General features: G+C 36.5%; 1 protein-coding gene across 2 annotated transcripts in view; it reads right to left on the bottom strand.

The window, feature by feature from the left end:
• ERBB4 (erb-b2 receptor tyrosine kinase 4) overlaps positions 1-27,842 on the bottom strand; it is an 819,175-nt gene that overhangs the window by 5,050 nt on the left and 786,283 nt on the right. The window contains exons 25-26 of one of the 2 annotated variants that reach the window (XM_045575406.1): positions 26,156-26,326; positions 312-359 (exon numbers count right to left, since the gene is read on the bottom strand). In XM_045575406.1, the coding sequence (XP_045431362.1) occupies positions 312-359; positions 26,156-26,326 (219 nt within the window). The remainder of the gene's footprint in view (positions 1-311; positions 360-26,155; positions 26,327-27,842) is intronic. The other variant, XM_045575407.1, reaches the window with a different exon arrangement.

The following is a 27,842-nucleotide window of genomic DNA, read 5'->3' as shown; positions in this document are numbered from 1 at the left end:
CTCTGACTTTGTAGCACACAACCTAGCATCATGGTACTCAAGAGTGGTAGTCAAGATAAACTCCTCACTAGAGATATAACTTATGAGCCCAGGTAACAATCAAAAGCTACTGTGGATGCATATTATCTTCATTTTGGATTATCTACTGAAATCATAAATATCTAAAAAGGCTGCTTCATAATCTACAGCAAATTCTTAACTTACTGTTGGCAAAGGTAACATGAGGAGATTATGGGGAGACCAGAGAGAGGAAATATGGTAAACAAAGACCAAACATCCTAACAGATGAAGGTTGATTGTGAGATACTTACTCCTGACATGGGGGTGTAGGCGGGAGGAGGGCTGTGTCCAATTTCACTCTAATGGGAAAGAAAAATGGAATGATGGATATAATAAGAGGTGATATGAATGAAAAACAAAAAAAAGAAAGAAAAAGAAAAGCCACACGAGTCGTATGAACCAGAGAGGAAACCATGCCCAACAGTGAAGTTTGCTAAAGGGCAACATACTATGCGCTTTGACTACAAGCAAGTTTATTGGTGTGTTTTGAGGATATTATTGATAAATATTTTAACGCAGTCCCTAAATAGGAAAATTTTGTAGAAAAAGCAAAATTTTTAAATGGATTAAAAATTAAGTGGACAATGGTTACTCCTCTGATTAGCCCTAGGAGAAAGGGAAAAACAGTAAGTGATAAACTGTAATTTTAAACGAGGAAGAGTTTTCTTCATTAATGTTAATAACTGAAATGGCCTCATAGCATAGCATAAACTTTTCTCTTATAAATGACATTTCTCTCAAAAAGGTATTTAGAAAATGCTTACCTCTTCTACATCACTTTAAATATAGGTATTTTTTGCTAACCTTTAGAAAGATATGAAATAAAATATATTGTTCATATAATTTGGGAAAGGAATTTTGTATATAGTCCAGTGATGTAAAAAATAGATGGATAGTATGAGAAATACAATTGCTTGGTGGAACTTTATTGTATTTCAACCCTTGGTTTTACCTTATCATGAAACCCTCATCATCTAGCAAGCATTTAATGAAGATTTATTAAGACTCTAGAATAAAAGCACAGGAATGGTGGAAGATGCTGGAGGCGTCAAGATGCACTAAGAAACACCTGGTCACTGGCCTTTTGCAATTTACACTGAACTATCAAACATTACCTGAGATTAGAAGAAAAGGCGAGAAGGAAATGAGGCAGCAGCAGATTTATTTCAGTTACGTGATTACATATTGGAAGACAGGGTGTAACAAAATATTAGTAATTACCAGTGTCCCTTTCACCGCTTACTTTGCAAGAGTCGCTGTGCTAGGCGATGTCTGATGGGAATCATGCTGAGGAAACAGCCTTGATTCTTCATCAGGAAACACTTTAATATCTATATTCATGATCCGGGCCTGACCATCTTCAGTTGTAAAGGCATCATATTAACAGCTGGAGGCCTGTTGCATGATTTGTGCAATAGGCCTTCCTTCCCCTTGCTGCCTGAACCAGTTTTCCTCAGGCACCCGGGACCCAGGCCTTCGCTCTGGCTGCCGCCTTCCATCTTTGCTCTACCAACTGTCTTCAGTGTTCGCTCTGGCTAGAGCCTTCAGTCTTCTCTGCTCTGGACAGAGTGCCGCTCCTGTAGCTCTCTCCGCCGCCCTCCCTCCCTCTCATAGCAGGCATCCCTCCCTGCCAGGCCACTCCGAACCTGCAAATACAAATTAACCTGCCATCTTTGTTGCGTTAATTTGCATACACACTCCTGATTGGCTGGTGGGGGGGTCACAGAGGTATGGTCAAATTGCATATTTCTCTTTTATTAGTGTAGATAAGTAGCCCTCACACCTAGTCTGTTCAGACACAGGAAGTGAGGGGATGCCCTGTTAGAATGTACCCACTGTCCCTGCCCTGACAAGTCTTTTTGTGATCAAATCTATCAGGATCGACTGCCAGATACCATCACAGGAATAGGAGCCTCTTCATGCTTTTGCTGCTTTTAAATGCTTTTTGTTACATTAAAATAGAAAAAATGCTAAGCAAAGCCCCTTTAGCACCCATTGTTTAGTAGAGTTATTGGCTGCTTTTTATATTTGTGCTTCCATTTCTTCCCTTTTCTCTCTTTTCTCATTACCGTGATGAAAAGCACCTCATTCATTTCCCCCTGGAAGGGCAGTGCAGCTACAAGGGAACATCTGTGAGGCCAATTAGCTGGGCTGGGAATGTGATATAATTGTTCTTTAAATATATTTAAATTACATGTTAATCGCTATGTCATAATTTATGGGCTTTGAAAATAACTTCTTGTACTGGAGAGCCAAGCCAGATTTTACTTGTTTTTTTTGTTGCTGTTTTTAGTTTTCGTAGCAAGCTCTTCTCATTGCCTGCCACCCCCGCCCTCCAATCCCCCACACTGGAAGAGCTGAACTTTAATAGTGGAGAGAATGACAGCTGCAAGTAAATTGGTTGAGAAGAAATTAAGATCCCCACAGTCAGAATGAGCTGGAGTGACCTTAACGTCCTGCCCAGAACAAAGTGGGCCCCCGTGAAAGGCCTTTGTTTTCCGTTGTGCCACTTTCTGCTGTCCGTCAAAGCCAGGCCTTATAAGCTTTCAGGAAGCAGTCTGGGTGCATCTGTTCCATCAGCTGGTGGGGGAGCTGCTGTCAGCAGCGTGGAGAGAGTGGAGGTGGTTATTAGCTGCCAGGTGATGGGGAGCATTGTTTTCCTGGTGTGGCATTGGTAAGGGTGATGAAGGGAGTTAAGTTTAATTTTGTTGCCATATCTCTGGGACATTGTATGATGAACTTGGACTCAAATGCCAGAGGGTACAGAGAAGGCAAATGTCAGCACTTATCAAACCCAGTGCGAAAAGCACTTTTACATGCAACATGTCCTAAAATTTACTTTTTAGTTGAATGATCGAGATTTGAACCTGTCTTATTACATGCACTGTGTTTCTCATATTTATTGTTTTAATTAAAATGTTGTTTATTTACTATTGTTCTTGGGAAATTTTGAATTCTTAACCAGATGAACTGTGTCTTATGATTTTTTTTTAAAAAAATATATCATACAAATCTATCTGTTCATGAAACAAAAACACAGCTTAATGCCTGTCTTCCATCTAAATTAAGCATGTTCTTAATGAGAGCCAGTTTTTTAAAATCTTCAGATAATTATTTCTATCAATATTAACCATAGGATTAACGTTTTAGGGCCAAGAAACACTCCAATCCTTTTAACTAAAATAAAATGTGCTAATGCATCACTACTTACTTATTACATAGACACTTCCCAGATAGTAACTTTTAAGGGTTCTCTCTTTTATCCTCTCCGACATATATTCTTAACACTTTGGCGGACATTTTTTACATTCTCTCAGGCCAGGTAGTTGGCAGATTTAATGTTTTTTTCTATTATGTACAATTCCATGGCTCTATCTTTTTCCCTACTGAGTTCAACATATGAGTGTTTGAGACACCTAGATTAAGAATCTTCTTTTTTCATAGGTCAATCAGAAGAAAAAACAAAACAACAAAATATAGCTATATACAAAACACCAGTAAGGACTGGGGTAAGCTTATTGAATCTAGGTATCTGGCATAGACACACACACACACACACACACACACACACTACACAAACACATAATGTCTTTTAACTATTTGTGTTTATTTACTAATGTATTTATTTATCTATTTGGTTTAATTATGCATAACACTGATTTTTTTTTTTTTACAGAAACTAGGTTTTTACTCGATAGACAAAAATAGGTAAGTTAATATTAATAATATATAAAAATATAGTAATGATATAATATTGCAAAAAAATTTTAGCAAAAAGATAATAATGACCTAATGATCCATCTAGAGAAATATTAACTTGGGCTCTTAGTACCTTTTTTCACTTTTCACTAACCCTAAAACATTTGATTGTTTCTCAGATGTCTCATCCACCCTCTTCCTGAAAACTATTTCTAATAAAGGAAAGGTCTGAAAGGTATCAGTAAATATAAATGGGAGTCAGTGTATTTTACAAGTTATGTGGACATGGTGCCTTTTATAAACATTAATAATTGTAGAAGGCCCCTTAGGAATGCACATGGATGACCTTTAATTATCATCAGCTGAACTCAAGGCATAGGCAGAGCCACGCCCTAGGGACATGTTTCCCTAAATGTCAGAGAGTGTAATCAGCACCAATTTCTTATCTTTATCCTTGTGCTTGGAATGAGGAACAAAGAGGACCTTGACTTACCCAGGTCTGGATATGCTAAATCCCAGGAATGAGGGAATGAATAGGACCTGGGCACACCCAAAACTTCTATAATCGTAACCCCCCTCTGGAAATCAATAAATGCGCTGTGCTGTCTGTGGTGGGAGGTTGACTGTCTCTCCATCAGAGTGGCAGCCCCCACCCGGATCCCAGCTTGAATCTATTTTTCTCTTTTTTTCTTTAATTTCTTAATCCCTAGCTCCTCCACTTTTTGCCACAAAACTTAGTGGCCATTAACAAATTCCTTAATCTCTTGGGCCCTTACTTTATTTAACTCTGAAAAGAGGAATGGGGCAATTCACTTCCAACTATCAAATTATTTGTATGTAAAATGAATATTTTGCCTTAAGCCCACAAAACTGATTGTAAAATATTATAAAATGGTATTAGAATTAAAGCAAAAACATCTACAATTTTTTTTTTGCATTGATGTAGTTTACAAAGTACAGAAATCACTCCCCCGCCTCTTTTTCTAAATGGAATATCTATGAAGTATCTTAGCCTATATGCAAAATATAGTTGTATGTTTTAGAAGTCAAGAGTATGTCCAGCTGGTGACTTATAAAAATATAATTTTTAAATAAAGTGATTGAATTTAAAGTTTAAATTTTATAGATGGAGATACCAATGTTAAGAGGGCAGGTTACGCCGAGACCGGTTTGGCTCAATGGATAGAGCGTTGGCTTGGGGACTGAAGGGTCCTGGGTTCGATTCCAGTCAAGGGCATGTACCTTGGTTGCAGGCATATCCCCAGTGAGGGGTGTGCAAGAGGCAGCTGATCGATGACTCTCTCTCATCGATGTTTCTAACTCTCTATCTCTCTCCTTTCCTCTCTGTACAAAATCAATAAAATATATTAAAAAAAAAAAAAAGAGGGCAGGTTAATTTTCAAGGCTTAGGAATGACCATACTAGAGACAGGATTCCCTGAGTCCCCATGTTGTGTGCATCCCATTATACATTACAGCTTCCAACTGGCATTTAGTAAATGATAAAAAGTCATTTTTGGAGTTTCTGAGACACATTTTTTTATGTTTTTAAGGAAAATTTTTTTTTTACTATACCTGATAGGACTGGCCTTATCCCCTATAGTATTTGTTTTTAATTGAAAAACACATTGATATGCTTTTATAGTGAATTCAATGGAGCTTCTTTTTAAGACAGATATCAATTTTTCTTATTCAATAGGTTATAAGTTTATTAGATAAAAGTAATGCCTTAATAATACTAAATACTATATATTAAAGTTATCTATACACAAATTAATTAAAAGCATAATTTGTTAAAATACTTTATTTACAAAACAGATTGCCTTCCATAGAGAGGGAGTATGTTATTTAAATATCTCTATATATAAAAGCCTAAGAGACCATTTCGACAGAATGACCGGTTACTACAACCACACTGAGCAGGCAGGCAGGTGAGTGGGTAGGAACGAGCAGTCCTGATTGAGAGAGGGATGTCTGACTGTCGTATGTCCCACTGCAAGGATTGGGCCTAAACTCGTAGTTGGACATACCTTGAGGGTTTCCAGATTGCAGTGGGGGGGCACAAGCCAGGCTGAAAGACACGCCCCCCCCCCATGAATTTTGTGCACTGGGCCTCTAGTTCTACCTATAAAAGCCAGTTATTTAAAACAATAGATATATCCATTTTTACTTTAATGTTGAATGGTATTTATGTCTATCTAAAACTATAAAATCAGAGGAGGTATGGGGATTATAGAAATAGTTTTAAAAATAAGGAAACTATAGGGCAGGTTTAAAAAGGGAAACAAGAAAACAAAAACATTCTGAATTTGAATGACATTACTTTAGAATTTAAAATGCTATGCCTTGGCCTGAGGATAATATAGGGTGGGCAAAAATAGATTTATAGTTGTTCATATGGAAAATAATACAATGATTAATAAATAATAATACAAGAATAAACTTTATGCTTTATGTACTCACAACTATAAAGCTAAATCTACATTTGCCCATCATGTAAGTTTTCTTTTGTTCTACTGGTAAAGACTTATTGAGCCTGGCCAGCAAGGCTCAGTGGTTGAGGTCAACCTATGAACAAGGAATCACTTTTGATTTTAGGTCTGGCACATATCTGGGTTGTGACTCAAGCGCAGGAGGCAGCCAATCAATGATTCTCCCACCTCATTGATGTTTCTTTCTCTCTCTCCCTTTCCCTTTTTTTTTTTTTTATGAAATCAATAAAAATATTTTTTAAAAGACATTTAAATCACAATTTTAGGCTTTGTGTGTGTGTGCATTTGTGTGTACACATATGTGTATGTATTATGTATTATACACACACTGAGAAAATTAATAGCTTAAATCCAGGTAGCAAAGGTATATTTAAACTACTCAAACTAAGACATTTTCTTTTAAAGGCTGTTAGCCCATTTGTGAGCTTGTATTTGCTTTGTTTTTCCATTCTTCACATGTGGATATTATTTATCAGCGAATGACTCTTGTTCACTAAAACACTATGTATGAGAGTGTTCAACTTAGAAGTATTTCTTTAGTGGTTATTTGTAGCCATTTTATTTACTTGCAAGTAATAAGGCAAGAGTAAAATGTTTCATATTTTAACCTCCCCCTTAGCAATAACCTAAGCTCGAGAAGTTTTATTGTATTTTCAAAATAACAATGACAGTTTTTAGACTAACCTAAATTAAGAGAATGTAAAAATTATTAGGAGCATAGTTTGTGTAATGAGAGATAGAAAATAAATAATATAGAAAATAGAGTTGCAAATTTTATAAGACAAAATTTGGCATTTAAATTGATTCTGTGTTTTATGTGATAGGTGTTGGCAACAAGCAAACCATTTAACATAGTACAGACAAGGTTTTCAGTGTTCATGTCATTTCAGTATGGACCAGACTGGAAATACCTTCAGTTATGATAGTTTTATGAAAATTGTTTACCAGATAAAAAGTTAATTTGTAACAATGGCTGATTCATCTAACTACTGCTCTTTAAGCTACCAGGTGGCACAGCTGTTGATGTAAGTAGCAAGATTTCTAGCAGTCCACCTGGAATTAGGACAGCTGGTTGGGGTGAGCTGATCCAAATAATATACTGTGGATACTTGGGTACAGCTACTGACAGAGCAAACAGCACGTGGCTGTCCCATCAGCTCAGAGCAAACACCAGTTACATTTCACAGAAACAGGCTGCTATTTACAACTGATTTCAGCCAAAATGAATATCGGATTGAAGGAAGCAGCCCAAGAGGAAAAAGCTCTTCCCAACGCCCCCACGTATCATTCTGCTGCTTATAAAAAGGAAAAAGAAAAGACACAAAGCCCTCCTTCATCTGTTTGTAAAACACTTTGGACTTTCCTAAAATACAATAAAGAATTAACAACACTTTCTTAGTTTTCTATTTATATTCTAGATTAGCCAAGACCATGGTAATAATAATTTCCCTTTAAGTTCTAAAATGCCTAAAACTTTAATAAAGAAATATAAAGGAGGCAAGGTATAAAATAGACCTGAAATAAGAGAATCCAGTTTAAATCTAACATGGATGCCAGAAATCACTGAATCACATTCTATTTTCAGCTAAGAAAATAGAGATGACAAGTAGTTTTTTTTTTTCCTCAAGATCACACAGAAATCAATAGGCTTTATTAGAAAAAAAAATTATGGTTTATTATGGCTAGGAAACAAATCTACTTGATATAACTAGATTAACTTTGCTTAACTGAGTAAAGGGCAACCCAGGTGAAACTCTAAAGCAGGTGAAGGCTGACTCAACATTTCCTCTCCATGGGTGACTTCTCAGATGGAGGCCCATGAGTCTTAACTTATTCCTAACAACTCTAGAGCCTACTTATTGCTGCCCTAGTTCTACAGGAAATGTGACTATATCTATTATTGTCTTCCTACCAACAATGGGACATTTTGAGTCAGTAACTCACTTCAAAATGGTCCTCGCTTACTACACACTTATCCTTCAGGGATTTGCCTCTAGCTGGCCACAGGACATCCAGTTAGTCGGATTCATTTGGGGAATATTTCTCATCTTGGTGTTAGTAGATCATAATAGCCCTGAATCAGGGAACGCTGAACAACTGAATATCAATTTTTACCCATATAATTAACTGTTGGCTTGACTTCTCTTTTTTTAAAAAAAATTTTATTGATTTTTTACAGAGAGGAAGGGAGAGAGAGAGACGATTAGAAATAGTGATGAGAGAGAAACATTGACCAGCTGCCTCCTGCACACCCCCTACCAGGGATGTGCCGGCAACCAAGGCACATGCCCTTGACCGGAATTGAACCTGGGACCTTTCAGTCCTCAGGCCGATGCTCTAGCCACTGAGCCAAACCGGTTTCAGCTGGCTTGACTTCTCAATTGGAATGTTCCATAGCATTTCAAGTGTCATATTTCCAAAACTAAAATGAACATCTCTTTTCCTTACACCAAATCTAATTCTCTTATCTTTCTTGGTTTGGTGAATGGTATCAACCACTTATCTACCTGTACTAGTCAAATATCCTAGTCTCATCTTTGACTCCTCCATTTCACTCTTCCTTACTAAGCATCCACTGTCTACCCCTTTGAATGTCGTTAACACCTTGAGAACCCAGCCATTCTCTCCATCTACATTCACACTATCTCAGTTGAGGCTAAAGTGTTATATAATTTATTATGCTAACAGTAATACTCTGAGTGTAAAAAAGTGCTACTAATGATTAAACCAGGATAATAGGAGCAAACCAGGACTCTAGCAACAACAAGCACGTGTGATAAACTTCATTATGACATAATTTCTTAACTAGAGTATTTTAATAGCTGTTCAACGGGTCTCCTCAACGCTGCTCTTTCTCTGCACTCCATTCTAATATGCACACTTCATTCTCCTGCTTTAAAAGCTGTAATCCTTTATTGCCTCAGGCTAAATCAAGTCTCAATTTCTTATGGCATTGGAGGCATTGAATAGCTAGTGTCTTCATCAGTTTCTCCAGCCTCCCCTTGGGCTCCCTCAGTTCCCTCTGTGGTCCATTACCTCTTTCACCTCCAGGCCTATGCCCAAGATGGTTTCCCCAATGCTTTTTCTAGCTTGTCTGCCTTCATTGTAGGTTTATGCTATCAAAAATTATCATTGCAGCGATAACATTTCACTATTGCTTCAAAAATATTTATCAAGAACGTATGTGTCCCATATAAGTAATGTATCTACTATATTTGAATTGCTCGTTTACTTCATTAGTATGTCTTTTTGTCTTTAGACTGTCAACCTTCTTAAAAGAGGACTTTCTCTAATTTCTCATCATATCCTTCCTTGATACTTAGCACAGGCCAGAGACATGGGCATGGTGAATGTCCAGTAAAGGTCTCTGAATCAAAGGGTGGACATATAGGAAGATAGATTAAACCCAAGAGTGTCTCTATTGATGTGAATCTCAGGGACTCAATTGAACCATTCAGATATGTTTTAAAGAATATATTATTTTTGCACTCCTCAAATTATATATTACACAGGTCTTACTCTTCAGATAACTCAGGGGAGTCCTAAGTTGAAACTGAACCCCAAAACAATGATCTGAATATTACATCTCATGTAGTATACTCACTCTTCCTATCACCTGGTATCTAGGCACTATTTAAAATATTAATTCTAATAGCAAAAAAATAAAAACGAAAAACTATTCCTACAAACAGTGAATGTTTCCAAATACAACGGGCACTTCACATCCAGTTATAAAACTCCAGGATTCTATCACGAGCATGGCAGTACTCCCTTGAGACATCTGTGTGTTTTCTGCGGCTTCGGAGGTCTAGAAAGCTCAGGCTTCAGCCTGAAGAACATAAATTGTTAACTACGCTCAAAAGGAAAGACAGACCTTGAGGATAAATTGCCTGTAGGCAGATGAAAAATGTAGTCTGGGCTCATAAAATTAAACATAAATCCTTACAAGCATCTTTTTAAAGTGGTACATACCACCCATCTATATTTCTACACCAAGGAGAATTACTACAGACACCTATAGGGAAGATTCACTTAAAATTTTTCCAAAAAGCATTTTTAAGATAACCGTGGCAGAAGAGTATAGTTATAAGTAATAGAAATTCTAAGTAAAAATTATAGAGTGTGGGCCTCCAGAAAGAGAAGAAGCTGTACTGCCTCCCAACAGCTCTGCCCTGTAGATAAGTTTTCCTCAAAGCGAAGTGTTCTCATCTGTAAAATGGGCATACTGTCTGTCCTGCCTGCTTTATGAGTTTCATAGGTTCCTGTTCTTGTTAAATAACATAAAATAATGTATTATGTGCATGTGCAACATGGTACTATTTCTAGTCAGTTAAAGAAAATACAGCTGGATCCTAACTTGTCCGATATTCATACAAACCATACTAAATGCTACAAACCAAATAAGCATACATTTCTTAAATACCAGACTAACATTATTTTTTTCTTATATACCAGAATAAAAGTGTTCATTCAGCTACATATTTGTGTGTAATGATAGAGGTTTTTGAAAATGTAGAATTGCATTTCATTTGAAACAAGTGTCAGAAGTGTTTAGTATTATGGAAGTAAATAAAATAATGGGAAATAATTTACAAGTTTTATTTGAACGTGTATGAATTACTACATCTAAAAGACATTGTAAAACATTCCTTTGAAGATTAAAAATAATGATATGCTTTTCTTTGTGCATCAGTAAATCAAAGCAAGACCCTTTAGAATTCTTTTTCCACTTAGTCTCAGAAAGGTACATATTAAATGTCCAATGATAAAATCCTTAACCAACTAAAATAAATTAACTGAACAACCTAACAGTAGAGATTATGATAAACTGAAATAAAATTTTCATGACTTTTGCTTTTTTTAGAAGAAGACGGTGAGAGTCAATGAAACACAAACATTAGAAATTCATATTTCTGCAGTGTATGTGTTGGCCTTGATTTTCTTGAATCACTTCTACTGAACACTTGAATGCACCCAGACAGACTCCTAATAAGAAATGTCTCAGAATTCATGCTGAGGCATTGTCAACAGGCCAAGGAGAAATCCTCAGTGCTGAACATGTGCTTAGATGAATTTTTTCTTCTCCGGAATGGCTGATTTTTTTTTTTTTTTTCAGGGAAAACCGGCACATTAAGAGAGACAACTAGTAATGCAGGAAATGTTTGAACTCTCTTACCCTGTTTGGTGGTAAGAGAATTTCTCTGTCGCCTCTTTAATAAATTAATATTGGAAGCATTTTATGGATTTTTATGAGCATATTAAAGACTTATAAGAAAAACATGCCTCCCAAAAGAAAGTAGCTAAGTTACAATAAAGTGCTTAGATTTGCAACCTGAGAAAAAAGAACTTGATAAATGATTTGGAGTTGGGAAAAATAAAATAGATTAGACTTTCCCACATATTATAAATTCCAGGCTTTCTTCCAAGGACTACCCTACCAAACAAACAAGAAATGCACTAGCTGGGTAAGACAGGCCTCTGGTATATTTCCCAGGCCACCTTGTTTTTTATTACACATTAGCATAGATTATTACTTATTATTTTAAAGGAAGGTTTTAAAACAAGGTGAAGCTATGTTCTGACAGCAGAAAACATAAATACTTGATCTTATGAATATAATCACAATGAAAATAATGGCTGTCTTTCTTGCCACACGTTGTTAATGTTAGATTCTCCAGGCTTTCTTAGGAACCTTTACTGTTTTTATCATTTATACATATATCCTAGAGTTTTAGAAACGGTTTCTAATTCCTCTGAAACATCTTTTAGGACAAAAAGCTCCTGAAATATACAACCAACCAGTTGTATTACTGTCTTATCTCTTATCTTTCCCACATTTTCTTATCTAAGTATTTAAAAGATAACCTAGTAGTCAAGTTTTGCAAAAAACAAAACAAAAAACAAACAAACAAACAAAAAAAACAGCAAGAAGTGTACATTTTGATAAGTGCTAGGCTTGATCTCTTAAAGTCTTATTGAAAGGTGTGGCACTCACCAAAGTTCAGGTAAGAACCACTGATAGGGGCAGAAATAGAATACTGGGAACCAGCTAGAATTGTAAGAAAAATTAATCACCTTCTGTTAGCTGCTATTGTTTTATTCTGATTAAATAGGCACATTCTAACCTGGCCGGCAGTGGCCTATGGGACCTGGGAGCTCTCCTGGACATGCAGCCCTGCCTCCCATTGGGAGCTACCTGTTAGCATGGAAAGATGAGCAATCTTGTTGCCCTTTGAAGACCCCAGCCCTTTTGCATATCTGTAAACTGTCCACTTGCCCTTTCTGCCTATTTCCCATGTAATCTTGTCCTTCTACCCAATATAAGCCGCTGTCTAAGGGTGGAGTGCAGAGCAGATTCCTATAGATGACCTGGTGTGCCCCTGTACTGCCTGCAGTATTGGAATACATGCTCCTATATGAGTCAATCCTGTCTCTGCTTAATTGCCTCAAGTAGTGACAAGCAGCACAGACCCATGGACTGTCCAGTTTCATAACCAGAAGTGATATTTGCACACAGACAGCACTTGCAGGATTTTTATCCAGTCGGTTGCCATACAAATGCATATTGCATGTGCATTATGCAAGAGGAGAAGATATTTCCAACACAGCTCAGTTCAAGCCCAAGTTGTGAATTCTTTGCTTTGAAATACCTTCACATTCTCCTGCTTGAAAATTCTGATCAAGAGAAGAGCAAAAGCAAGTGGCAAGCTCATCCTAAGCATAGGGTCAGGTGGACATTCATGAAATGTTTGCCAGCCCACAGATGAAATTTTTAAATATGCTCGGTTGTCAGCCTTCACAAGGGAGGAAGGAAGCACAATAAATAAAGGGTTCTTTGTTATATTAAATTTTGGCCTACACCATTGTCTTGAGTTTCTAAATAGAGAAGGCCCAAAGGAAGCTTTTCACTAACATGCTATTTGAAACCAAGAACATGTTCATTCCCCTTAGCCATTTCATCTACTCATTTTCTCCCCTCTACCAAGGGGGGATTCACCTTAAAGCATGAAGGTTAAGATGTTAGGTCCTCAATTCCATAGCCTGGAAAAAGCTCAATTCATAGGTTCATGTGATTTTTTAAGTTGGTGAAGATTTTTATTTTTATATTCATTTCCTTAGAGGCTCCACCCCTACCCCCAATGGTGTATCTGGCTCCACAAAAACCTCATTCCACCCATACTCTACCCCCCCCATCTTAGGGAATGTTTCCTACAGTTTTCTCTTGACCGGAAATCGGGCACTCACCAACAGCCATCCTGCCCACCCAGAGGCTTAATGTCCTCTCTCTTGGAGAATGTTCATCCCATGATTCCGTTTAGGCATCGGAGCCAGCGTTAATATGCTGTAAGCTTTCACAGCTTCAAAGAACTCTTCAAAATTCATTCAAACACCTCCTCGTCTTGAGGTTCATGCTGAATAATTACTCCATAGGCCCTTATCCTTATGGTTATTGTTACAGGCACTTTCCCACACTCAGATTGCTCATTGGTAAAAACTCAGATTGTTCAGCGATATCTGACTCATTTCTAACCCCTTTTGCCAGGAATGACACTGGATATCTAAGCATCATAGTTTCCTCCTGGTCCATAACCTTATCTCTACTTCAGTTTATCTACCAGACATCGCCAGAAAAACATCCTGTTGTAGAGCTTTAAAAAAAATAGATTTTTCTCTGGCCACAACTACCTATTCATTCACTTGGTTGATTTTCTTTTTCTAATTCAATCATTTCTGCTCCACTCCCCCTTTGAGGGTTCCTCAATTAATTCCTTGACACTTTCATTTCATTTTATGTACCCACTTGAACTTTGGAGTAAGCTAAACATGGGTCTGAATCCTCATCTTTTTGTTAATGTTATACTTTATCATAATGTATATACTCCTAGCTGGTTTAGTTCAATGGGTAGAGAGGCAACCCATGGACTGAAGGGTCCTGGTTTGCTTCTTGACAAGGGCATGCCCCTGAGATATACTTCTGTTGCTGGCAAAATCCCCTGCCCTGGCTGGCATGTGTGGGAGGCAACCAGGTGATGTGTCACTCTTACATCAATGTTTCTCTCTCAGCTTCTTCCCCTCCCTTCACTCTCTTTAAAAAATCAATAGAAAAATATCATCAATTGAGGATTAACAACAACAAAAGGATATATATATATATATATATATATATATATATATATATATATATAAAGGGAAGCCTATTTAACACTCAGTTCATATTAGGGACATGATTACATATAAATATGTAGATAAGAAGATAAATAGAAGGGTGGACAGATGAGAGATATATTTTTTTAAAAAGGAACTTACCTATGCTATATGGTTAAGTACTTCATTGATCCTTAATATAACCTTCAATTAGTTTCTTCTATTTCTATGTTGTTTGATACAGCTGTCTTACCAACTCTCAACTCTTTTTTTAAAGAAATATATTTTATTGATTTTTTACAGAGAGGAAGGGAGAGAGAGTCATCGATCAGCTGCCTCTTGCATGCCCCCTACTGGGGATGTGCCCACAACCAAAGTACATGCCTTTGACCAGTTTTAAACCTGGGACCCTTCAGTTTGCAGGCCAATGCTCTATCTACTGAACCAAACCAGTTTTGGCTCAATTCTTGATATGTCAAATAATTTTTTCTCTCCCTTGTTCATATTTCCCTTAGGACAATGAACAATGATGCATCCAAGCAGAGAGCTGCCTCTAAAAAGCTACATTTCTACATTTGGTGAGTCTGAAGATTTACTGGCCCCTAATTAGTCTTTGTTTATATGCCTTACCACTGCATTTTCAAAAACTATATACCTTTCTTGATTTCAGAGAGGAAGGGAGAGGGAGATAGAGAGAGAAACATCAATGATGAGAAAGAATCATTGATCAGCTGCTTCCTGAATGCCCAACTGGGGATCCAGCCCCCAATCCGGGCATGTGCCCAAATCTGGAATCAAACTATGATCTCCTGGTTCATAGTCGATGCTCAACCACTGAGCCACTTTGGCTTGGATTACCACTGCATTTTTTTCCCCCCGCGCAAGCCTTCACCAATTTCTTTAAGCTTTTAAACACATCTCTGTTCATTTCCCTCTTTAAAAACAACCCTGCTCTCTGTATAGTAGAATATAATCTAAACATTGCAATGTTTGGTGTCCCTCAGTTTAATCTCTAATTTATAACAAAATGGAAAAGTTAATACTTGTTATGACTTGTTAGTACAACTGGTCTGAATATCTCATGAAAGTAATCTACCTGAGTTTGTTAATAATTACCAAAATATGTTGGTGAAGTGTTTGGTGTAGAAGGCAAATGAATCATGAGCTGAGTGCTGAGGCTTCTGATGGGAGGAGAAATTATACTATAAGACAAAGAAAGAAAATGTGGGCCCCCATGTCATTGTGGTAAAGTGTGCAGCCTCTTGGGACACTAGCACCAGGTTGCCTGGTTCTATAAGCTGTGCCTCAGTTTTAAATATGTCTTATTGATTTTTTTACAGAGAGGAAGGGGGAGGGAGGGAGGGGAAGAGAGAGAAAGAGAGAGAGAGAGAGAGAGAGAGAGAGAGAGAGAGAGAGAGAGAGAGAGAGTTAGAAACAATGAGAGAGAAACATCCATCAGCTGCCTCCTGCACACCCACCAATGGAGATGTGTCTGCAACCAAAGTACCGTATTTTTCGGACCATAAGACACACCAGTTTTTAGAGAAGGGAAATGAAGAAAAAAAGATTCTGAAACAAATAGTGTCCTAAAATATTTTATGTGCATTAAAACCCAACATCACAGTCATAAACACATGTAATCAACCCTGTAAAGTAAACAGCAGCATTTAGAACCATTTTAGAGCCGGGCAAGCACACAGAGACCACACAGAGCCGGGCAAGTAAAAAAACTTTTTTTTTAAAGTATATGTGTAGGCTATATTTGGACCATAAGATGCAGGGACTTTTTCCCCCCACTTCTGGGGGGAAAAAGTGCGTCTTATGGTCGGAAAAATACGGTACATGCTTTTGACCGGAATCGAACCTGGGACATTTCAGTCTGCTGGCTGACATTCTATCCTCTGAGCCAAACCAGTTAAGACTGTGCCTCAGTTTTCTTACATAAGCATAGGCAATACCAATAGTAACTATAGTAAAGTTTTCATAAATTTAAAGGAATAAATAATAGGCACTTAATTTATATCTGGCACAAAATAAATTATAAATAGACATCAGTTATTATTATTTTTTCTTTGAAACACATGTTATACATATGTATGATTACTAAAAGTAAAGAGGTGATTTAGGCATTTCCACACAGTGAGTATCCGATGGCCTGCTCTCTCTGACATAACTACAATATCTAGCTCCGATTAAAAAGAGATTATACCAGACTTCAAAAATATCTGACTTATGTATGTCTCAATGTTCTCTACTATGCTAAAGAATTTTAAACATTATTATTTTCTTTCAGAGACAGAAAACTATTAAGTTTAGACGTTACTAAGCAATGCATATGGTTATTGTTGAAAAAGGCCACCAAATTTGTTGTGCATTAAACATCCAAATTCTTTCCCTCTCTGATTTACAGGACTTTTTTCATCACAATGTAGAGAACATTTTACAGCAAATATATATGGACATTTTCTCACGGGGGTCTATCTACCCCCCTTAATCCAGCTTTTTTTACACAAGTGTAATGACAGACTGGTAATTGTCTGCAGAGCACAATGTAGCCCCCCTTTAGAACACAGTGGTGTGCCAGAATTCCCAATGAGAAGAGGCACTTTTCATTTGGGCAGGTGAGGGAGGAAAGAGACCAAGACGCAAGAAGCTTGTCATTAGGGGATGTTCAACAGCGGAGAGTGCACAAAGGAAAGCTGATGAGCGAGCCCAGCCCCCACTCTGCACAGCCATCTTCTCCATTCTGCTTCACGGAGTAATCACGGGATATTCTGAACCTCTCAAAATGCCATCAGTCCTTATTGAGAAGGAAATAGAGCATCTCTCCCTCACATCTTTGCAGAAATAATCATGGCCGCAAGCTGGCCTAAACAGGGAGCTCTGGCAGACAAAGATGGATTTGTACAAATAAATAAATAAATACATAAATAAATACATAAATTAACTTCCCCACAGGATGAATGGGAAGTTGATGATAATCTCCCACTTCTATTGTGTCAAGGCTAAAGAAACTCACAATTATCCTCTCCAGGTCTAGTGCAGTAAAGAATAGGATTCCTGATGAGATTGCTTTCAATAACGTACAGTCAGAGCTGGGAGACTTGTGTCAATAATACTGAAAAAATAACCATCTCAATGACTTAGCTAAAACGTTCATTAACATTAAAAATTTAAGTATCATCTCCAGTTGCCCCTTCCTCCTCTTTGTTTCCTTCCCTAGATATGATTTTTTTTCATTTCTACTTTTGAAGGGAATAAAAGCCTCTTTTGATTGTTCAAAAAAGCTTCTGATGTTAGCTGACAACTGCTCAAGAGTAAAGTAATGTCATAAAGATCACTGAGAGACTTTCCTTAAACAAGCAGATTTCTATGGTCCATGCTGTCTCCGTGTTTGTGGGAACCTGTTTGCAGAGTCTCACTCCAGTACTGATAAGAATCTACAGTGATGCCTGCAGGGTGTTCTTTAAGATGAATCACTATTCATTCCTAGGCCACTCAGGTTGCTGTTAGAAGACCTGACTCAGGTTTGGATGCCCTCACATACCCACTTCATACTACAATGGGACAGCTCCATTGATCTACATAGTTGGAGTTGATCTACATAGTTCAGCAAGGACAAACCACATGCCATTCAGGGACAGTCTAGTTGGAACAGTGTCCAGAGGACATAGACACTAGGGGCCAGGAAGGAAAGGGAGCAGCAGATAAGAGGGAAAAGGTTATGTTGTTTGTATGGTAAGGAGTGCTCCGTGTCTGTGTGTAAATGGGAGTGTGGACATTTATGTATAGGAAATAACTTTATTTTTTTTTTTTTGGGGGGGGTGTATTTCCTGCCAACCTCTCCTGCTTCCTCAACTTTGAAGCTGGGAAGTTCTAAATATCTTGTTGCACTTTAGCATGGGGGCAGGTGGGTGGAAGGGGGTCACTGATGTACCATGCTGTAAGAAATATCCCACCTCTATTACATGCACAAGCATGCATTTATAGGCATTGATATTTAGCTTTAAACATAGGGAGGGCTAGAATTTGTTTATAGATAGAAGAGAGACAGGGTAATATTTATTGTAAGAAAAAAAATATTAAAAGGAATGGAGGCAGTTATTTTCCAACAGAAAAGTCAGAGTCTCTAAAGAATAAAATAATTATAGAGGAAAGCGTAATATCCTATAATGAGGAGGTGCTTCCCAAAGTCCAAATCTGTTAGAAGTGATTTTTATGAGACCTGGAGATACAATTTTAAAAAGAAGTGTAAAAATGGTCTCTCTATTACTTAAGAAATTAAAGAAAAGTTTAATTTTGTTTGTTATTCCTAAGTGAAGAATCCACTTGTACTAGAGAGGGTTTTTCATTATCTTTAACAAGATGTTATGGCCAAAACTTAATGAAAATCCTTATAGAGTCAAAATTTTATGAAAGATAAGTACTGGGTAAAAAATGCTTTGTTAGAGAGGGAAAAAAAAGCTTAGGAAGAGTAGTATAACTAAAGCAATATAGGTAGATCTTAAGATAGTCACTGGTAGAGAGGACATTATGCAAAAAGATACTGATATTTTGTTATATATAAAGTAATGATTCAAGAGGGTAAGGGATACTCTCAAATTAGTAAAAAATTAGAGAGATTAGTACTTTTAAAAAAATCTTTGTAATTTTCAAGAAATTGGAATAATAAATAAATGCTATTTGACACTATGTATTTAGGAGCTTAAAAGACAAATTCATAAGGCAAAAGCATAGATAACTCTTTGTTAAAATAAATCAGGTACCTACCCATACCTTCAATCTATTATATTTTATTAATTTACTACAGAGAGGAAGGGAGAGGGATAGAGAGCTAGAAACATCAATGAGAGAGAAACATCCACCAGCTGCCTCTTGCACACCCCCTACCGGGGATGTGCCCACAACCAATGTACATGCCCTTGACAGAATCAAACCTGGGACCTTTCAGTCCACAGACCGACCCTCTACCACTGAGCCAAACCGGTTTCGGCCATACTTTCAATCTAAAACAGAAAGCACCAACATGATCTATATTTTGAAAGAGATCAATGTTGGAATAATGCTTACAGCTCTGGGTATTTGTGTGGTGTGAGAGAGTAGTAAAAAATAAATTGCAGGGGACTGGACAACTGGAATGACCCAGACATTTCCTTGGATAAATGTTCAAAAGTCCTTCAACTGTTTGCGACAATAGGATTATATATCATATAAAGAGAGATCGAATAAAATATACATCACTCAAATGTATCCCAGTGATGAAAATGATACTAGTAGGTGTATTCAAAATAATAATATTTTATTATCCAAAATATAAAAGGAAGCAGTGCTGATAAATGATCAGGTGCTTGAAATAGTCACTCGTATTGTTCTTCACCTGGTGAAATATTAACACTATATTTAGAAATTGAGTACATTTTTTAAAAAACTGGATGTCAGGAGGATACTACAGTAATTCCTGTGAAGTGGTGAGGGCCTGAATTAGAGTCACGGTAGGAGAAAGAGAAATTAGGAATTTCAGAGTTCTTTTTCAAGAAGGCCAAAATACATTTTGTTTTTAATTGGGTGATTTTAATGAGAAGCAAGAGATTCCAACCTTCATAACACTGACCAAAAATAAGAAAACTGGAAGAAGGCCCATCCTACTTCCTTAGATAATTTACGAGAATTTTCAAGCATGTACAGTATAGAGATGTTGTCATTTTAATACTAGGTTTTCCAATGGTAATAGCCAGTATTAGCATAGCTTTAAGGCTTTGAATTAAAGACACCCAAAACAAAACAAAATACCAGAATATTAAATGTAAACTTAGAAACGCATTTTTTTTTTGCCTTTGTTCCTCTTGGATGTTTTTTGTTTGTCTTCTGACAAATTTCAGACCTGCTCTATCAACACTCTACCTTTGTTTCAAGCTACATGTTTAGATTCATCCTGCAATAATAACACAGCTAAAATATCTGTCTATAGCCTCTTTAGTTTATTTGATTCCCTTTGTATTTTTCTTGTAATACCTGGCATACTGCTCTTAGAATATTATTTCCTCAACTAGAATATAAATTCTTTGCAGGCATAAACCTTTGTCTTGCAACTCTGCACCCTTATGTCCGACATAGTGCCTAGACCATGATAAACAGTCAATATATTAACTAATTTAATTCTTCATCACAATAAATTGGACAGTTCAAGGTATTACCAGAAAGATTGTGACAAAAATTACCCACTGATATGGAATGTCTTAATAGGAAGAGCTCCTAGTTCTGGCTTAAGAGATAAGGTATAAAACAAACAAAACAAAACAAAACAAAACAAAACAAAACAATCCAAAGCATCAGACTAAGGATATTTTGCAGGAATCCTTGACATATTTTGGAAGAAATGTAAAACCAATATCCGGAGTCTACAATCATTTATCATCAAGTAGCATCTGCGGCTAGAATTGATATTGATCCTTGGTAAATTTCAACCAGTGTAACCTTGTAACATCATCACAAAGTTTTCCCACTACATCATTTAGCTACCAGACGCTTCCTTAGTGACGGGGTATTTCTCTTCTATATTTAACCACATAAGAAAAAAGGTTGTGTAGAGGAGCAGTCCAACATGCTTTCGGTCCTTTTCCAAATAATACTCTTCACAAGTAAATCAGTGCATAAATATAATCTTCATTTTGAAAAGTCTTTCTATAGTAAGGTGTTTTTTTAAATCAGAAAAAAAAACCTTACAGGTGATCTATTTCCATCTTCTCATCATTGACACCAAAAACAAATAAACAAACAAACAGTCTGATTAAATGATGTGACCGAGGTTAAAGGATCAAAGCACTGGATCTAGAATGTGAAATTCTTGACATTTAACTTTGTTACTGTTAGCTACTTACCACTGAGTGAAACAAAAGTGTTTGTTCCATAAATAGCAAGAAATGTAATAGTAAGTTGCTATGTCAAGAATAGGACTCCATGTGGGACTATTGAAAGCTGGATGGTCTAGCTCTGCTTTTTATCATTTGTAAGTTACCTAAACTTTTCACAGCTCAATTTTCTCAACTCTTAAAATCAGACAAATATTAGCACCTACTTCATAGAGCTTTGTAAAATAGTTAATATTAAGTGCCTAGCATAGTACCTGGGTTATAGTAAATACTCAGTAAGTTAGAGCTGATATCATTATCATTATTTTTATTATTTCATAAAATAAAGGTAATGATTTTGATTTATTGGACTGCAAAGACAAATGCAAATGAAATTCTCATATTTTCAAATGTCATTATTAAGAATAACATCATTGTTTTTGCATCATCATTTTGCTTGAATTTCCACTAGTTTATGCATTACTAGAAACATGTATAGCACAATATTATAAATCTTACAGGGAGACCAATGCTTTCTTTTTTTTTTTTAATATATTTTATTGATTTTGTACAGAGAGGGAGAGAGATAGTTAGAAATATTGATGAGAGAGAGTCATCGATCAGCTGCCTCTTGTACACCCCCTACTGGGGATGTGCCCGCAACTCAGGTACATGCCCTTGACAGGAATCAAACCTAGGACCCCTCAGTCCACAGACCAATGCTCTACCACTGAGCCAAGCCGGTTCCGACCCAATGCTTTATTTCTATTTTTAAAGTGATGAATTGGTAAGAACATCAAAGATAACTACAATGTGTGTGGTAGCCTTACTAAAATATGTTTATCAGTCTTATGAAATCTTATCTGAAGGCAATGTGATAGTGGTACAAAATAAAGTATACATAGAAGTCACATATTTTGAGATGTCAGATATTTAGCCTATACTCAATAATTTGAGGTACCTAACTCTTATTTGACTCATCCTTTACTTCTTCTGAATACATTTAGTCATATTTCAACTCATTTATATACCCATCTTTGGGAGAGTGAGGGAAAACAGGAAGGATAAAGAACAAATCTGTTAATGCAGTTATACCTTAATAAATCAAAAAGAAGTGGAGAACGTTTAAACTCTAACATTAAATCTTTGGTAGGTCTCTGGCTCCACTCTGTGCAGCAGCTACACCTCCCCTGTCTTCATGGCCGGGATAATTTAGAATTAGCTAATATGTTTTCAAAAGGTGGGGCACTTAATCTTTAAAGCTCCTCATCACAAATGACTGAATGGTTCTGTAACAACTGAAATTAGGTCATCCTGTATAAAAAATGCACTGAATCTTTTGCATTAAACTTTCTACTATTATTAAAACTACAGTCTATTTAGCCACATTCATTTATTACTTATCCATTGCTGTTGCAGTTAATGAACAGCTCATTATACCAAACAAACAAAAATCTAGGTGACTTGAAAGAAAAAAAAAATCTGCATTAACAGAAAATAAATGTCTGCAGAAATTTCAAAACTGTATTGAGCATTTAATTGAAATGTTGGGCAAAATGTATTTAAGTAAATATATCGAGAGAGAGAGAGAAAAAAAAAGTTAGCAATATAACCTAAAACCTAGAGATGGATTGATTATACAGACAATGACTAGATCATATATAAAAATAGAGATCTAACCCACAACTGACAGCAAACTTCCCAGGAAACTGTTTGTGCCATACATGGCCCAGAAAGTCAGTTGGCTAAGTCAGATTTGTAAGAAGCCATATTATTATCTCTAAGAGCAGTTCAGGAAGCTGAACAATAACTTGTGTACCAGTTGGTTCAAAATTACCAAGACTTATATATATATTTTTAATACGTTTTTGTTGATTTTAGAAAATAAGAAGGAAGAGGGAGATAGAGAAAATGACATCAATGATAGAGAAACATTGGATGTCTGCCTCCTGCAGTCCCCTGACTGGGGATTGAGCCCACAATCTGGGCATGTGCCCTGGTTGGAATCAAACTGTGACCTCCTGAGTCAATACTCAACCACTGAGTCACAATGGCCAGGCACCAAGACTTGTTTAATAACTAACAGCTTCCTTCATCTTTGTCCCCACTTTCAAATTAGGAACAATCAGAAAAAGCCAAATATGTACCCCTAATTAATCACATAAGATACCCTGTTTCTACTCTGCCCACATTCAGCTTCCTCAGGACAACAGCTCCAAGCAGAACATACCCAAAGCCTTCCTTTGTCTCCCTATAAAGTTTTCTCTCTCCTCTGTCTGCCTTAGAATCTGCCAAAATATTAGCGATGGTGGCTGATGCCTTTGCTATAGCACTCTCTGAATAAATAGACTTTGCTTTTCTTATTTCGTTGGTTGGTCTTCAACCAAATATCTCTGGGTGATTCTAAAAAGAAAGTAAGAAGTGTTTACTTGCTGGGCACTTCAGATACTCTGCATTTTTCAAAGTCATATGCCTAATAACCATATTAGATAAATATCAATGTGTTTATTTTACAAATGAAAAAAAGTCATATAGTTATTCAGAACATTACCTAAAGATGTTTGGCTAGTGAGCAGTCATTACCCAAGAAAACTAGATTATCTTATGATTTCAAAGTCCAAAGAATACTCTTAAGAAACATTAGATTAAAATTCACTTTCAGATGTTTCTTTACCACCTAAGTTGTCCTAAAATTGAAGTAACCTATTTTCTAAGTATAACATAACTTAGCTTTATAGAAAAGAAGGGGGGTGGAAGAATTTTCACATGTTAGAAATTACCATAAATTTACATAAAGCCCAATTGGAAAAAAAATAGAATAACATAGATGAGTGGTAAAGCTTTCTAATGCCTGAAAATGAAAGTGATATTTAAGCGTAATTCCTTTAACAATGACCAAAAAAAGTTAAAAGAATACTACAGATAATACTACTTAAATAATAATGTAGAATATGAAATGATGGCTGAAGACTAAGTAATTCCTCCTGTGGGTTCTACTTTTTTCTCATTAATTTCATTTAATTACCTCAAATTTTATTAAACATTCCTTGCATTGAGCGTAAATTAAAATGAACAGAATTTTGGAATTTGAGAATTCTTATGAGAAGATAAAGATTCAAGCTTTTGGACTTTGTAGCATTTCATGTTAAGGAAGGAAAACAATTTCCTTGAAATTTCCATTTTAATAAAAATATATAAAGTTGTCATTTTGAATTATAAGTACCGAAGGCATAATGTGGCCATTTTGCTAAATGTACAGAGGAAAAGAAAGGTGCCTCTTTTATACATCTAATGGCTGTTCCTTCTCAGAGACTCATTGCAAATATCTATTAGTTGGTTTAATTTTTAAATCTTTTAGTTATATCTCCTCCCCACTGGGATGCAAGACATATTTTTCATAGAAAAGAAAAATATAGTGAGGTCTCCACCACTGACTCTTACTATATCAGACCTTCTAGGCTGGGCAAAAGGTGTGGGGGCCGATTGGGGATGCATTTTATAAGAAAATCACCTGGGAATTCCCCAAATAACATGTTGAGGTTGGTGTCAATAAGAACAACCACGTCATAAAAATAAGACATTCTATTCACTCTGAAGCAATGGCTTGTGTAGTAGAGACAGACTGCATGCCTTAGAAACATGCTCTTCCATTGGCTGACGGTGTGACACTAGTCAGATGGTGTCACTCTGTGAAGATTTTAAGATGGGAACAATAGTAGGATCCCATGGGGCTGCTGGAAAGATTAGAAGACTCTATGTGTGCTGACACATAAGAAATACTAGGTATTGCTTTATGATTGCTGTCAACTTTATTTCAGAGAGTGAGCAGCAAGGTGAACGCTTTGTTATGCCCATGGTCAAGGCAAATAGAATGCTTCTTGTTCTGCAAGTTCTAACGTTCTTAGATGCAGGAGGAGACTTAAAGAAAAGAATCACTCTTTAGAAAAAAAAAAAACAAGCATCATATTTATGCCTTTTCAATAAAAAAAAAATATTACAGGCATCAGTTTACTGCCTTTCCTTGCTATAAATGGCCAGTTCTTGGTAACAACAAGTATACTGTGGTACTCTGTTTCTATAGCTGTGTCTCTTTCATGTACTGGGCACTGTTGAGGGCAGGAGGTATATTGAAATCCTTTCAATCTCCCCGGTCTAATAATGCTTCACATGCAGAGATACTCAATACATGCTGAATAGATTATGAGTAACATCTTAAAATAAACATATAAATGAATACATGGATTGGCAGTTTTCAGAAAAAGAATGGTATTCATAGAGAATGGGCTTAATAGTATCAGTGAAATGCAAATTATTTTCAGAAGTTTCTTTCAAAACTTAAATCTCCATCTTCAAAAATGATTAAGCAGTCTTCCTAATACTATTAATTTCATTCAAAGAATTGAACAATTTTCTCTTTCTGCTTAAACTTGACAAAATATTTCATGTCTCTGAGTGAAAGAGAATTGTATTGATATTACCTCTTGACTAATAAGTTATATCATCTTATTGAGAAAGAAAAGTAGAAAGCTCATCTTGATAAAAAAAAACACACAACAACACACCTTTCATTTATTTATACATGTGCAGTTTTCTTTATTTGAATTGGCTTTTGAATTTTAAAAAATATTTGTTTTAACTTACTTAAGGTAAATAAAATGTTTCTCCTGAAATCTTGAAGATTTTCAAAGTGCATATTGTATTGCTATACTTTTCTTCCAAAATTAACTATGTATGACAAGTTTACTGTAGCAATTTTTTGGTATGGTATATGATACGTTTTTAAGCTAGCAATAACACTGATTTGGGATATAAAAATGTTTTGTAATTTTAGTCTTTAAATATATTTACATATTTTCATTTCTCAGTAATAATATGATACTAATATGATGCTTGATATATAATTACTTCTTACCCTATTTGAGTCGATTCTTGCTCTGGATGTATAGATGGGAGGTGGGATGTTGAAAGCCTGAGGGACCAAGTATTCCTCAGCATCCATCATATCTTCTAAATCTTCTTCATCCAAGAGATTCTGAAAGAACTTGCTATCGTTTGGACTGGGAAGCTTCATACGATCATCACCCTAAAGGATTGCCAATGAGAAACACAAAATTTGATTCTTCCTTTTATCTGAAATACATGGCCTTTGCAGTAAATTTATAATCAAAACCAATGCTTGAAAATGCATGTACTCATGTAAAAAATAGTTCTTTAGCATAACTGCCAGCCATAAAAGAGCCTGTAATATGCTCAGATATGACAAGGAAAACACATTTAATACAAAAAAGAATACACTAAATGCCATCAGAGATGAATAAAGCAAAATGCTATGTTTTGAGGAAGACAAAACACATTTCAGATCTGAGAGTAGTGGTCAGCTTTACTGCCCACATGGTGTCTGGGGTTTGACTTTACGAATAAATAATAAAGGGCAATTGATTTATCAATCTTTGTTTTTAGGGTGGTTTGTTTCATAGTGTAGAGTTATCAGGATGCACAGGCTTATATTTGTCCCATGGCACACAACACTGTTGAAGTGAGGGCATTAAAAAATCACAGCCCACGTGGCATAAAGCATAAATAGGAGTGGGAGAGACACCCAAACCCTTGTTATACTCTTTCTTACCTCATCTATTTCATATAGATGAGGTAATGTGCCCTCTCATTATTCTGAGACTTGAATCTGTCCAAACACTGTAGCTGCTCTCCACATAAGCCAAAGTCTATTTGTTTATGGATTAGGTAAAAATCATCACTGAAAATATTATATATATATATATATATATATATATATATATATATATACTTAAATTACCTGATTATAATATATTTTTTTTTAAAAAAAATATATATATCCATTTTTTTAAATATATTTTATTGATTTTTGTACAGAGAGGAAAGGAGAGAGATAGAGAGTTAGAAACATCGATGAGAGAGAGTCATCGATCAGCTGCCTCTTGCACACCCCCCACTGGGGATATGCCCGCAACCAAGGTACATGCCCTTGACCGGAATCGAACCCGGGACCCTTCAGTCCTCAAGCCGACGTTCTATCCATTGAGCCAAACCGGTCTCGGCTAAAAATATATTTTATTGAATTCATAAAAGAAGAGAGAGATAGAAACATTAATGATGAGAATCATTGACTGGCTGCCTCCTGCACACCTCCTACTGGGGATTGAGCCCACAACCCAGGCATGTGCCCTTGTTCAGAATCGAACCCAGACCTTTCAGCACACAGTCCAATGCTGTATCCACTGAGCCAAACCAGCTAAGGCTCCCAACCCATTTTTTTCTTTCTAGTGTTAAACATGAACTCTTTTGGCCTGTTATTTAATTTACTGGAGTCCTGGTGCATGAAATTTGTGCACACGGGGGTGTGTCCCTCAGCCCAGCCTGTACCCTCTCCAATCTGGGACCCCTGGAGGGATGTTCAACTGCCCATTTAGGCCTGATCAGACATCCCTCTCACAATCCAGGACTACTGGTTCCCAACTGCATCGCCTGCCTGCATTCCTGATTGCCAATAACCGCTTCTGCCTGCCAGCCTGTCACCCCTAACCACTCTCCTGCCAGCCTGGTCACCTCTAACTGCTCTC

Source organism: Pipistrellus kuhlii, unplaced genomic scaffold (assembly GCF_014108245.1).
Source record: "Pipistrellus kuhlii isolate mPipKuh1 unplaced genomic scaffold, mPipKuh1.p scaffold_m20_p_7, whole genome shotgun sequence".
Lineage (NCBI taxonomy): Eukaryota > Metazoa > Chordata > Mammalia > Chiroptera > Vespertilionidae > Pipistrellus > Pipistrellus kuhlii.
This window is presented reverse-complemented; position numbering and strand designations above follow the sequence as displayed.